General features: G+C 39.2%; 1 protein-coding gene across 1 annotated transcript in view; it reads left to right on the plus strand.

The window, feature by feature from the left end:
* Positions 1-2,352: 2,352 nt before the first annotated feature.
* Positions 2,353-12,611, plus strand: part of SCN11A (sodium channel, voltage gated, type XI alpha subunit) — a 117,169-nt gene continuing 106,910 nt past the window's right edge. The window contains exons 1-3 of the mRNA XM_011953299.1: positions 2,353-2,816; positions 5,981-6,099; positions 7,354-7,455. Coding sequence (XP_011808689.1) covers positions 2,550-2,816; positions 5,981-6,099; positions 7,354-7,455 — 488 coding nt within the window. The 5' untranslated portion in view covers positions 2,353-2,549. The remainder of the gene's footprint in view (positions 2,817-5,980; positions 6,100-7,353; positions 7,456-12,611) is intronic.

Below are 12,611 nucleotides of genomic sequence, written 5' to 3' on the forward strand. Positions count from 1 at the left end.
TCACAGTATTATCATTGCTTGCCCTAATCATACTTGATCTAATCATACTTGATTACTATGATAAGTAATTATCATACTTGCCCTTCAAGTATACTAATCATAGTATACTTGAAGGGTCACACATTGCTTTTATCATGGCCCTGAAACACAATCCAACTACTTTGTTTGGGGCTAACCCGAAGAAAGAGTGCCTGGTTCTGGCCCTGGAAGAAAAGCTGGTTGTATTGAACTCATTTAAGTAGTGAGTTGGGATGCCTCTTTAGTATGGTGTCTTCCTGAGGGAGTTTCAAGAGAAATTGTGACTACTTTTTTTGCTTTCACACTGTTTTCAGAGCCTGACATGTGTGAACTGTGATTTCCCTATATTTGAGAGCCTTTTGGTTCTCTCCACTTGCAGGTCCCTCAGGCAGCTTCAGCTTCGTGTGTTGTAAATCAAATTTATTCCCTCGCAGCACCCTCCTTTTCTTGCACTTTCTGTCTCAGTGTGTGACCACGCTGTCCTCCAAGCTGCCCAAGCCAAGAATCTTGGTAAGGACCATCCCTCAAGTCTCTCTTCCCATTAATCACGTATCAAGGCTATTTATTAACTCTCAAATCCATCCATGCCATTGGATCATCCCCTGTGGTTTGATTTGCTGCAACAGTTTCCAAGCTCACTTCTCTGATTTTAGCCTCCCCTTTATCCTCCTATCTCAAGCCTTTTCAATCCCCAACAGTTAGAGGGACTTCTTTTTAATTTGTATTTTAAGTTCAGGGGTACACATGCAGGTTTGTTACACAGGGAATCTTGTGTCATGGAGGTTTGTGGTACAGATTATTTCGTCACCCAAGTATTAACCCTAGTATCCATTACTTATTTTTCCTGATCCTTTCCTTCCACCCTCCACCTTTCCATAGGCCTCAGTGTGTGTTGTTCCCCTCTCTGTGTCCATGAGTTCCTATCATTTAGCTCCCACTTATAAGTGAGAACATGTGGTATTTGGTTTTCTGTTCCTGAGTTAGTTTGCTAAGGGCCTTCCAGCTCAATCCATATCCCTGCAATTCCCAATAGTTAGAGGTGGCTTTTCTTTTTCTTTCTTTTTTTTTTAAAAAACAAACAAACAAACAAACAAAAAAACAACCAAATCTGATAGTGTTTCTCCTCTGTAATAATAATAATAATAGTAATGAAAAGCCAAATCTTCAGTAATTCCCCATTACCCTCAGGGGAATTCCACGATCTTTACCAAAGATTGCAGGCCTGCCCACTCTCTCCCTCTGCTAAGTAAAGCCCTATTAGCCGTTCCACTCCATGAAATCCCCATTCCTGGCAAACAGAACCAGTTGCTGGACATCAGGTTCTTTCCCAGCTGAGGGTTCCTATACACACTATTTGCTTTCCCTGCAGCATCCTAATGCCCCCTTTTTCTCTTGTCCTAAGTCTTATATCTCCTTCAGGTCTCAATTTAGACATTAAAGCTTTGGACAACAATCCCTGATTCCCTGATGAGATGCCTATCCTATGTTGAGACACCTGTCCTATGCATAGACATAGCCCCACTACTTCTCCCTGTAGTAGCATTTGTTCTATTTTAATTTCCTGTCTTTGTCTTTTCTACTACTCCAGGACAGTGTAACTGTTGGACCAGGGACTGTGTTTCTTCACCATTAGTGCCTGGCACCATGCCTACATAGACACAGGGCACATAATTGTTGAACGAACAAACCAGTGATATGTTGGGTTTCTTACTCTAATTTCCTGGAGCGGGTGTAAGAGTCAGCCCTAGATTAGCATTCAGTAAATAAGAAAGAAAGAGGATGCCTGGCATGGGGAATATAGGCATTTAACCTGAACACTACTGCTTCTTTTCAGTGTTTAGCTTGAACCTTAGGGCTGTAGAGAAAGTCCTCAAAGAAGCTATTATCCTGTGGTAGAGTAACCCTGTTAGCAAACCCTTTCCGCTTTCTTAGGGTCAGAGTCCTAGAAGTGAGAGAGTTGGCAATGGGGTCGCAGTTCATGCCTGTGTTGATGGCTCTTCTGTTCCCATTTTATCACATTTTAAGAACTTTACTGACTGGATGTGAGAAAAAACCCATGCACTTACAGCTTTGCTTTTGCAACCCATACCCATGGCCCAGTCAATCCCTTATTCCTTTTCCTCTTGTTTGGGCCATGGTGGTCACTCGCCTGCTACTTGCAGGTGCCACTTCAGCAGTTCAGCCTGCTCAGCCTTATTGTCTTGCTTAGTGTCTGGGTTTCAGTTTTAGAGATGGAGCTTCTTCTACTCACTTGTTCCTAAACTCAACTTTCCACCTCTTGCCAGGTCCTCCAGGAATGATGCCCTGCTTTGGTTTTGTCTGCGCCAAAAGTTTCTGCTATACCCACAGTGGTGGTCATCTCTTCTGATCTTCATAGCCAATCAGCTCGCAAGGCCCCTGACCTCAGCTCAGCTCTTGTAGATCCTTATGACATCATCCTTTAAGAGTGGAGTCCTAGGGCAAGATGTTTTATTCCTGCCTCCTGAGGCCTTTCTGAAGATCTGTGGCTTGTCTCTGTCCTGAGGGTGAAGATGGATGACAGATGCTACCCAGTAATCTTTCCAGATGAGCGGAATTTCCGCCCCTTCACTTCCGACTCTCTGGCTGCAATTGAGAAGCGGATTGCCATCCAAAAGGAGAAAGATAAGTCTAACGACCAGACAGAAGAAGTACCCCATCCTCGGCCTCAGCTTGACCTAAAGGCCTCCAGGAAGTTGCCCAATCTCTATGGCGACATTCCTCGTGAGCTCATAGGAAAGCCCCTGGAAGACTTGGACCCATTCTACAGAAATCATAAGGTACTTCATGAGGAGGTGGGGGTGTTCTAACCATGCAGTTATAACTGGTGTTATGGGTTCTCCAAACACCACTCTTGGAGTTTATAGCAGGCAGGCTGTGCCTTTTCTTTGCTGTCATGCCCTGGCATTGCCTTGATAGTCCTGAAAACCTCTTTCAGTCCTCATTTTTTCTCTGCAATGCGTGTATTAGAGGAGAAGATGAGGATGAGGGACTACAGAAGGATAAAAGGAAAACAGAGAAAACACAAAATGAAGTCTGGAAAGAGGACTGGACTAGTAGTCCCAGAAGTTAAGTACAGGCCATTTCAAGTGATTGGCTTTATGACTCTGGGCAAGTCACTTTACAAATCTTCACTTTGAAAATCTGCTAACAGAAATAATGCCTGATGTTCCTACCTTAAAGCATAGACATGCTGGGAAAGCACTTTATCACTGTAATGCATTACACTGATACAAAGGATTAATATCATGGTCCAGAAATGCTCATTTTAGTGACAAGATTGTACCTTAAAAACTCTTGGATAATAGGCTTTCTAGGCTATTAAATGAGACTGATAGGGTTCAAACCAACACTTGATGCATAGTAGGAGCTCAGTAAATGAAACCTAAGAAAATGGTCACTAAGTGGGCACATGCAGATTGTATGTAAACTCAATGCAAATATGTGAAAGCCTTGCTATTTTATCTGCCTGGATGCCATTCTTGCAGGAAAAGTCTAGTAAAGTTTTCTTGAAGGGGCTCCTGAGTGAGGAAATGTAAACTGTTAGCTCCCACATGACTGTTTTAGAGCCTGAGGCTGTGAGCACACTTGTCCCTTTCAGGAAAGGCTCAGAAGATTTTGCCATCATCACTTCGCAGTGTGATCCAGCAGAGGTTGGAAACACCACCTTGCCATACTGAGGTTAGAGGGCTAGGAGGCTGGGAGCTTTGGGGAAGCCCAAGAAAATATGGGATGCTGAGAGCATCTTTGGCTGGCATCCATAAGAAACTGATCTTTCAAAGAAAGATTGCCTGATTTGCATGTCCTTCAATTGGGACAGACTTAGGGTCATCAGGCCAAATAAGGACCACATGTACAGAGGAAAGCAGAGTATAAGTAGGAAGGACAAGCAAGGGGAAAGAAGTGAAGGAGCAAAAACACTCCAATATTTCTCCTTTTTCTGATGCCCCAGGATTCCAGGGTCTTCTTGAAGGTGTAGTTGTTGGAGGTGAGTTAACTGTAGAGGTTTCCTTCTGCCTCAATGCTGGAGAAGAGACCCCTGAGTCAGGCAGCAGTTTGGTGTGCAGCTGACAGTACTGGGAGAACAGGAAGGACTATTCCAGCCTGAGTGGTAATTCTAGGACCACCGCTTCTCAGCCTGGGTCCTCCCTTTAAATCAGAAGACATGATATCTGTTTAGAGCTCTGCACACCCATGATCTCATATGACCAGTGCCCTCAGCAGTCATGTGAGATATATGTGATCATGATTAGCACTCTACCTCACAGATGAGGAAACCAGAGCCCAGCTGGGAAAGCGACTTAAGCCAGGTCAAGCAGCCAGTGAGTGGTGGAGCTAGGATGCAAACCCAACGGTGCTTTTTATCGTCACAGGCTACTTCTCTTTAGAAGCCCCATTTTGAAGAGCAACAGGGGAAAGAAATAGAGAAGTGTCAACAAGCAGGCAGGAGGAGCTAGTACCTATCATTTTAATCATTAAAACCCTGGCACATACAGTTAAATACACCATTAGTTAAAATATTTAAAGCAGTAAGAAGAGGCATCAATAAAACTTCAAAATCAAAGGGCACAGAAGGAGAGCCATATTGTACCACTTATTAATGTGGGGTGACTTACCTCAAAGACAGGTTTGTTTCTGCCCTAAAATTGTCTGTCTGTTCAAAGGAAAGGCACAGAATTTCCAAAGAAAGTCTTGGGCTCCTGGCTCATATTAAAAAAAAAAAACCCTGTGGCTCATTTCATTATTATGGGGGCAAAGAAAAATATCCTAGCACAGTTTTCTCTGCAGCCAGATGACCATCAGACCAGTCAATCCCAGCAACTCATTAAAGGAAGGTTGATGGTTGGCAGTGGCTGACGTTCTGGCACCCGAGCCAAGGTAGCACTCCAGTGCTGACGTTGGGCCTGGGTGCCGAGGTCTGTTTCTCTTGCCTGAGAACATGCTGTATTACATGGCCAAGTAGTACTTTTTGCAAATCTGAAAGGAGTCATGAGTTGGAGAGAAATGAATGACTTACTTTCTGAAGGCTTTTGTAACTGACAGCCATGGGGACAGATATGGGGACAGCTAGATAACAGTTAAATGGAAAGAGGGAGGTCTGGAGGTGGATGTTAGAAGACTGTTAGTGACAGGTTGTTGTCCAGGGGCTGCTTCATTCCCAGTGCCCAGGGAGTCATGCTAGGAGAAAATGGGCAGAGGTTCAGTGTTCTTCAATGGGACTCCATTGGTCACCTTGGGGGGTCATAGTGTACCACTGGCAAGTCTGTCTTGTTTGGCATCCCTGAGTCTTCCCAGTAAAGGCCAGTAGAACCCATAGTCATTACAGCAGACAACCAAAAATACCCACACACATTTCCAAATGCCTTCTGTAGGGGCAATGCCCACCTCTCCTGCTGGTTAAGGACTATGGGCAGATTTGCCCCTATATCCATAGAGGTAAAGAAAGAGCAAATCCAGGAAACTTGGCGACTTTTTTCTTGAAGATCATCAGGGTTAGAATTGACTGGTTATTTCACACAGTGCTTCTCAGACCTGAGGTAGCAAACATGGACCCTTTAGGACACTTACTATTCTAAGATTCTTTGCAAAGTTTTCATTAATAATCAAATAATTTAAAATAATCTGCTGAATCTAAATGTCCAAGCTCAATTTCCGTCTCTTCAAGTTCTCTCCTAGTCCCTTTCCCCATTGATACATACCATGGAGTACAATATTAAGGGTTTCGTTTTCCCCAGTTATTACTCTATACTCGTAATTTTGGTATTTTCAAGTCCCATGTTTTCCATCTCTGATTCCTCTGGGGTATCTCATTGGATAAATATTCCACAACCCAACAGTTACATTATAATTTTCTCTGAGTGAATTCATGATAAATATTGCTTTGTCACTGCGTTTAATTCCTGTTGTGTATGTGTGTGTTTTCTTGTTTTGTTTTGTTTTGCAGACATTTATGGTGTTAAACAAAAAGAGGACAATTTACCGCTTCAGTGCCAAGCATGCCTTGTTCATTTTTGGGCCTTTCAATTCAATCAGAAGTTTAGCCATTAGAGTCTCAGTCCATTCATATCCTTTCATTGCACCTTTTACTAAGTCCAGATCATTTGAAAAGCACACGTGCCCCACAGTGTTCATGTTATTGAATGGAAGCAAATAACTAATTCTTTCTACAAATACTGGCTGAATGCCTACTACACAGGCAGGGACTGTGCTGGATGTGAGCAAGACGTCATCTCCTTCTCTGGGGTTCTATGGCCTCAGAAGGGCATGGACTAAAAGGAAGGCAATTTCTTTAGTGAGATGGGTAGTGTGAAAGTGGTAGCAGGGAGAGGCACTGCTCTGCTTTAGAGGCATCAAGGATGGCTTCTTAGAGGAAGGCACATCTAAGCTGACACGTAAAGAGTTCTAAGCTGGCAACCTGTGCACCATATTGAGTTGATAATGTGTTGTGTTGGACCTACACAGTTCTTAAAACTTTAAAAAACACTTTCTAATGTGAATACTCCAGATTTCCAACTTTTCTTGAAAGATGGAAACTGGCAAGAGTAGGTTCTGTTAATACCTGGCAAAAATCGGTAGAGTAAGAAATTGCTGCCTCTTTGGAGGGGGCATGTAAGCTCTGTCTCATCACCTCTGCACCCCTCTTGTGGCTGAACACTACTGGCTCATTTTAGCCATTTATATGCCTTTCAGGCTCTTAAAACTTAGGGTTTGCAATGTCAGTCTTAAAGCGTAAAGGCAGGTAGGAATTATTAAGCATTTCTGATGTATGCAAGGGTTGGGGGAGACACTAGGCAGTTTTAGACAGGGGAATGAGAAAAAGATATGGGTTGGTAGATTTAGTAAAATATTGAGGAGAATGACAATGAATAACTATTTGGGTTTGGTTCCCTAGAAGCAGAGCCTGATATGGGCATTCTTATTTAAGTGCTTTCTGGAGAAGGAGAAAGGGAAGCAGAAGGGGGGGAAATAAAGAGCCAAGCAAGGATATGGTCTCCACTGAGTCAGCTTCATCCTGATCCCACGAGGAACTCTGGAGCATGAATTGCACCACAGAATTGTCCCACTTTGAAGCAAGGGCCTGTGTCAGTCAGATATGTGGAAGGGGGTGTGTAGCTCTCCAAGTGAGAAGGCTGCCATTCAGCAGGGGACAATTCTCTACAGGAGGGGACAGTTGTGAGTTATTCTCAGTCAATACTCACAGTCAGAAGATAGATGCACCTTCAGAAAAGGGGACCAGCAGGGGTACTCCCAGTCTTACCCGATAGCTAATGGCTCATGCCATCCTACAACATATCTGCCTTAATGGATGTTGGCCACATTGTTCAGCATGTTCATAATTGGCACCGTTATCATCAACTGCGTGTTCATGGCTACAGGGCCTGCTAAAAACAGCAACAGCAACGATACTGACATTGCAGAGTAAGTATTTTTCCTTCACTCACCTGTCCTAAGTTTTTAAACAAATATACCTAAGACAGTTAATGATTACACTGGAGGGAGAGAAAAAGTCGCTGATAATTCTAACACACATGTTGGCAGAATCAGTTTTATTTTTGTCCTTTTTTTTTTTTTACAATTTGTAATAAACAGCACACATATGTTCACATTTTAAGTGGTTTTCTCTGTGTTTACATAAGTTTTATAGGTACCCATTTTGATGGCTATATAATATTTTATAGGTGAATAAACCATAATGTACTTAGCCACTCTAGCATTTTAGTAGATTATAACACTGTCATAAAAATTTTTTTGCATAAAGCTACATTTGTGTATTTATTTATTCTTTGTTTTTGTTTGTAAAACATTTTTATGCCAATTCACTATGCCAAAAATAAGCTATTCTTTTTTAATTTAAATTTTTTTTTTTATTTTTTGAGACAGGGTTTCGCTCTTGTTGCCCAGGCCGGAGTGCAATGGTGCTATCTCAGCTCACTGCAACCTCTGCCTCCCAGGTTCAAGCGATTCTCCGGCCTCACCCTCCCAAGTAGCTGGGATTACAGGCGCCTACCTCCACACCCAGCTAATTCTTTTGTATTTTTAGTAGAGACAGGATTTCACCATATTGGCCAGGCTGGCCTCAAACTCCTACCTCAGATGATCTGCTGGCCTCAACCTTGCAAAGTGTTGGGATTACAGACGTGGGCCACTGCACCCAGCCCTATTCTTAAATTATTATTTTCTTGAGATATTCTCTTAGAAATGGATTTTCTAGATAAAAAGGTACATTTTAATGCTTTTAATAATATATATACACAAAATATTTTCCAAAAAGTTTGTATCAATTGTCTCTGCCATCAGCAGTGTATTCTAATAACCAATTATATCACATTCTTGCTAGCATTAAATTTTTTCCTCTCTAATTTATGGAGTTAAAATATTTGCATTTCTTTAATTTCCAGATGGGTTAGACTTAAGAAAATTTTAATTGACACATAATAATTATAAACATTTATAGGGTACATGTGATATTTTGATACATGCATACACTGTGTAATGATCACTCACAGGGTAATTGGGATATCAATCCCAATTGGACATTAATTATTTCCTTGTATTGGAAACATTTCAAATCTTCTGTTCTAGCTATTTTGATATATGCAATAAATTATTGTTAACTAAATAGTCACCCTACTGTGCTATTGAGTACTAGAATTTATTCCTTCTATCTGTTTTTTGTACTCATTAATCAACTTCTTTTCATTACCCACCTCTCGCCCAATCTTTCCCCATCTCTGGTAACCACCATTCCACTCTCTACCTCCATGTGATCCACTTTTTCAGTTCCCATATGTGAATGACAATATGAAATATTTGATTTAGACTCTTTTGATGTTTTCGTTTTTGAATTGTGTGTTTCCGTCTTTGTTTCTGTATCATTTTTATTTCTTTTCTAATCAGTTTGAGTGAGTTCTCTGTATAACTGAAATGTTAATTTTTTATCATTTGTATTGGCTTTTCAGACATATAAATTAGTTTTTTAACTTAGAAGTTCTATATTTGTATAAATATTTTCTTATCAAAAGTTCCAGTTTTTCTAGTTTAACATATTTGCTGCTTTAATCTTTCAGGAGCATATTGAATGCAAATTGAATAAATAAGACCATTTTTTTCTAACTCCTATTTAATTATGCAATATAAACCACTGCAATCAATATATAGAACATTTCAATTACCCCCCAAAATGTCTCATGCCTCTTTGCAGTTTATCCCCAACCCCCACTCCCAACCACAGGCAAACATTGATCTCATTTCTGTCATTCGAGACTTGTTTTGCCTTTTTTAAGAATTCTGTGTACTTTTCATATGGTGTGTATGATACCATATTTTTGTATCTGGTTTCTTTCATTTAGCATAATGCTTTGAGATGCATCTATGTTGTTGTGTATATTTCTACATTTTTTCTTGTTTTTGTTGCTGAGTTGGATTCCATTGAATGGATATACCACATTTTGTTTTCCCATTTATCTATTGCTGTACATTTGTGTTGTTGTCAGTTTAGGGCTATTATGAATAAAGTTGCTGCAAACATTTCTGTATAAAAATCTTTTGTGGATATATTTTTGCATTTCTCTAGGATAAATACCTAGGTGTGTAATTGCTGGGCCCTGTGATAAGTATATATGTAACTTTCTAAGAAACTGCTAAACATTTTTCAAATTGACAGCATAGTTTTGCATTCATACCAGCAATATATGAAAGTTTCAAAGTCTTTATTAATTTTTTCACTCAATTTGCTTTGATTTTAATTTGCTGTTCTATTTCTAGCTTCTTAAGTTGGAAGTTTAAATAGTTGGTTTTAGATTTTTCTTCTTATACAATTGTATAAAGCTATACATTTCTGTCCAAGAACTGCTTTAGCTGCATTCCACAGATGTCAATACACTGTGTTTTCATTACCTTTTGGTTCAAAATATTCCCTACATTTTCTCATGATTCATTCTTTGTCCCGTATGTCATTTAGAAGTGTGTTTTTTAATATTTCCAAATATTTTATGCTTTTCTAGTTGTTTTCTGGTTGTCTGATTATTATCTAACTTCAGTTCAGTTATGGTCAGAGAATATACTCTGTAAAATTTCAATCTTTTGAAATAAAGAGAAACATCTTTTATAGTCTGTCTTGGGAAGTGTGTCACATGCACTTGGAAAGAATGTGAATTCTGCCACATTCTTAAATACTCCTTAAAAGGCCAGTTAAGTTAAGGTGGTTGATGGTGTCATCTAAATCTTTTGTACCTGTACTGAGTTTTACCTAGCGTTTTTGTGAATTACTGAAAGAGAGGCTTGAAATCTCTATCTATGGTTGTGAATTTGTCTATTCTTTCTCTCTTTTTGTCAAATTTGGCTTCGTGTATTTTGAAGCACTATTATCAGGTACATACATATTTATGATTATTATTATCCTCCAGATGTATTCATTCTTTTATTATTATGGAATGTCTTCTTTGTCTCTAATAATACTCATTTAAATATTTGTTTTGTCTAATATTAATGTAGCTACTCCAGCTTTCTTATGCTCTTTGTTTGCATGGTATATCTTTTTCCATCCTTTTACTCTCAACCCTTTTGTGTCTTTGTATTTGTAGCATATGTCTTGTAAACAACATATAGTTGGTTTTTGCTTTTTATGCAGTCTATCAATCCAGTTGCAGACTTTTGATGGACTAAAGTTCATTTACATTTAATATAGTTATATAATTGAATTTTGCTCTGCTATTTTTCTATTGGTTTTCTATTTATCTCTTTTTTTTTTTGTCATTGTTGTTATTCCTTTGCTACTCCATTATTTCCCCATTCCTGCTTCCTTTTGTGTCAATCAAGTATATTTAGTATTTCATTTTAATCCCCTACTGGCCTTTTAGCTTTACTTACTTGCATTTTTTAGTGGTTTCTTCAGAGATTAAATTAGGCATTTTTAAATGGGCAAAATAGAGTTAATGTTGAATTCCTTCAAGTAAAACAGAAACCATGCCACAGTTTAGTCCTGTTTGTTTTTTGTTGTATATTTATATTAATGTACACAATAAACCCAACAATACGGTTTATCATTTTTGCTTTAAATGGGCACATGCCTTTTAAAGACATTTTTTTTCCCCCTGTAGATCCAAGTTATCTTTTGGTATTATTTCTTTTTAGCCTGAACAACTTCCTTTAATATTTCTTGTGGTTCAGTTCTGTTGGCAACACATTCTCAGTTTATATTCATCTGAAAATGTCCTTATTTCATACTCATTTTTGAAGTAGAGTTGCATTGTATATAGATTTAGTGCTCGACAATTTGTTTTTCTAGCACTTTAAGTGTGTCATTTCCATGTTTTCTGCCCCCTGTTGCTTAGCTCTCTCTTGCTTGCTTCCAGGATTTCCTCCCTAAATTTCCAGCTGCTCTGCCAGGTCTGAACTCCACCCTCAGCCACCTTAAATCTTCAGGACTGCAGTTGTTTGCTAGTATTGGGGTGGGAGTGGGGAAGTTGGAAAACACTCTCAGACCAAAATGTTAAACATTTTTATAATTCTTATGCATTGCAGGTACCTTCTTTTAAGAGGAACATCTGCCCCAGTTTCTGCCTCCTTTTGTTCACCTTGCGGGGCCTTCAAATAGTTGTCCTTATATATATATTTTTCCAGTTTAATACTCATTATCTGTGGGAGGGTTTGCCCAACCACTTCATGTCTTCATCACAATTGAAGCAGGCATTAATGGTCTCTTAATTTTGCTTATTTTTTTTTCCTTTCCTGTATTAAATTTAACAAACTTTCCTCTATGCTTGTGGATTTTGATTTATAGTTAGAAATACTTTCTCTAGCCTTAAGTTATAAAAGGACTCTCTCATATTTTCTTATAGTGCTTTTATAGTTTCGTTTTTTAAAAATTTAAATCCTTGAATAATTTGGAATTCATTCAAGGGTAGGGTGTCATAAATAGATCTGACTTCATATTTCCATCCCAGATGTCTATCCATTTGTCCCAACACCATTTGTTAAATAGTCCACCTCCTATCCTCTAATGTGAAATGTTACTTAGGTATTCAGATCTATTTCTGGACTTTCTTTTCTCCTCCATTGGTCTTCATTTTCATATGTCAGAACCACACTTTTTAACTATCAAGATTGTCTAATATTGTAATGTTCAGGAGTGCTAGAGGTTCCTTTTGAGAATTTTTATGGTTCTTGTTGGTTTATTTTTTCATGTAAATTTTATAGTCAACTTGGCTGGTTTTATTGACATGATGAAAGGATTTACAAATGAACCTGGAGGAAACTGACATCTTTATGAGGTTGGAATTCATTGAGAGCATGACATATTTTTCATTTGTTAAAATCTTCTTTTGTGTTCCTCTAATTGCTTTAAAACTTTCTTCATACAGATCTTCCACAATTCTTGCTAAATTTGTTTGTGAATTTTACTGGTTTTTGTTGCCATTATAAATGTGGTCTTTTCTTTTTTTTTTTTTTGAGACAGAGTCTCGCTCTGTCGCCCAGGCCGGAGTGCAGTGGCCGGATCTCAGCTCACTGCAAGCTCCGCCTCCCGGGTTCACGCCATTCTCCTGCCTCAGCCTCCTGAGTAGCTGGGACTACAG

Source organism: Colobus angolensis, unplaced genomic scaffold (assembly GCF_000951035.1).
Source record: "Colobus angolensis palliatus isolate OR3802 unplaced genomic scaffold, Cang.pa_1.0 Scaffold36, whole genome shotgun sequence".
NCBI lineage: Eukaryota > Metazoa > Chordata > Mammalia > Primates > Cercopithecidae > Colobus > Colobus angolensis.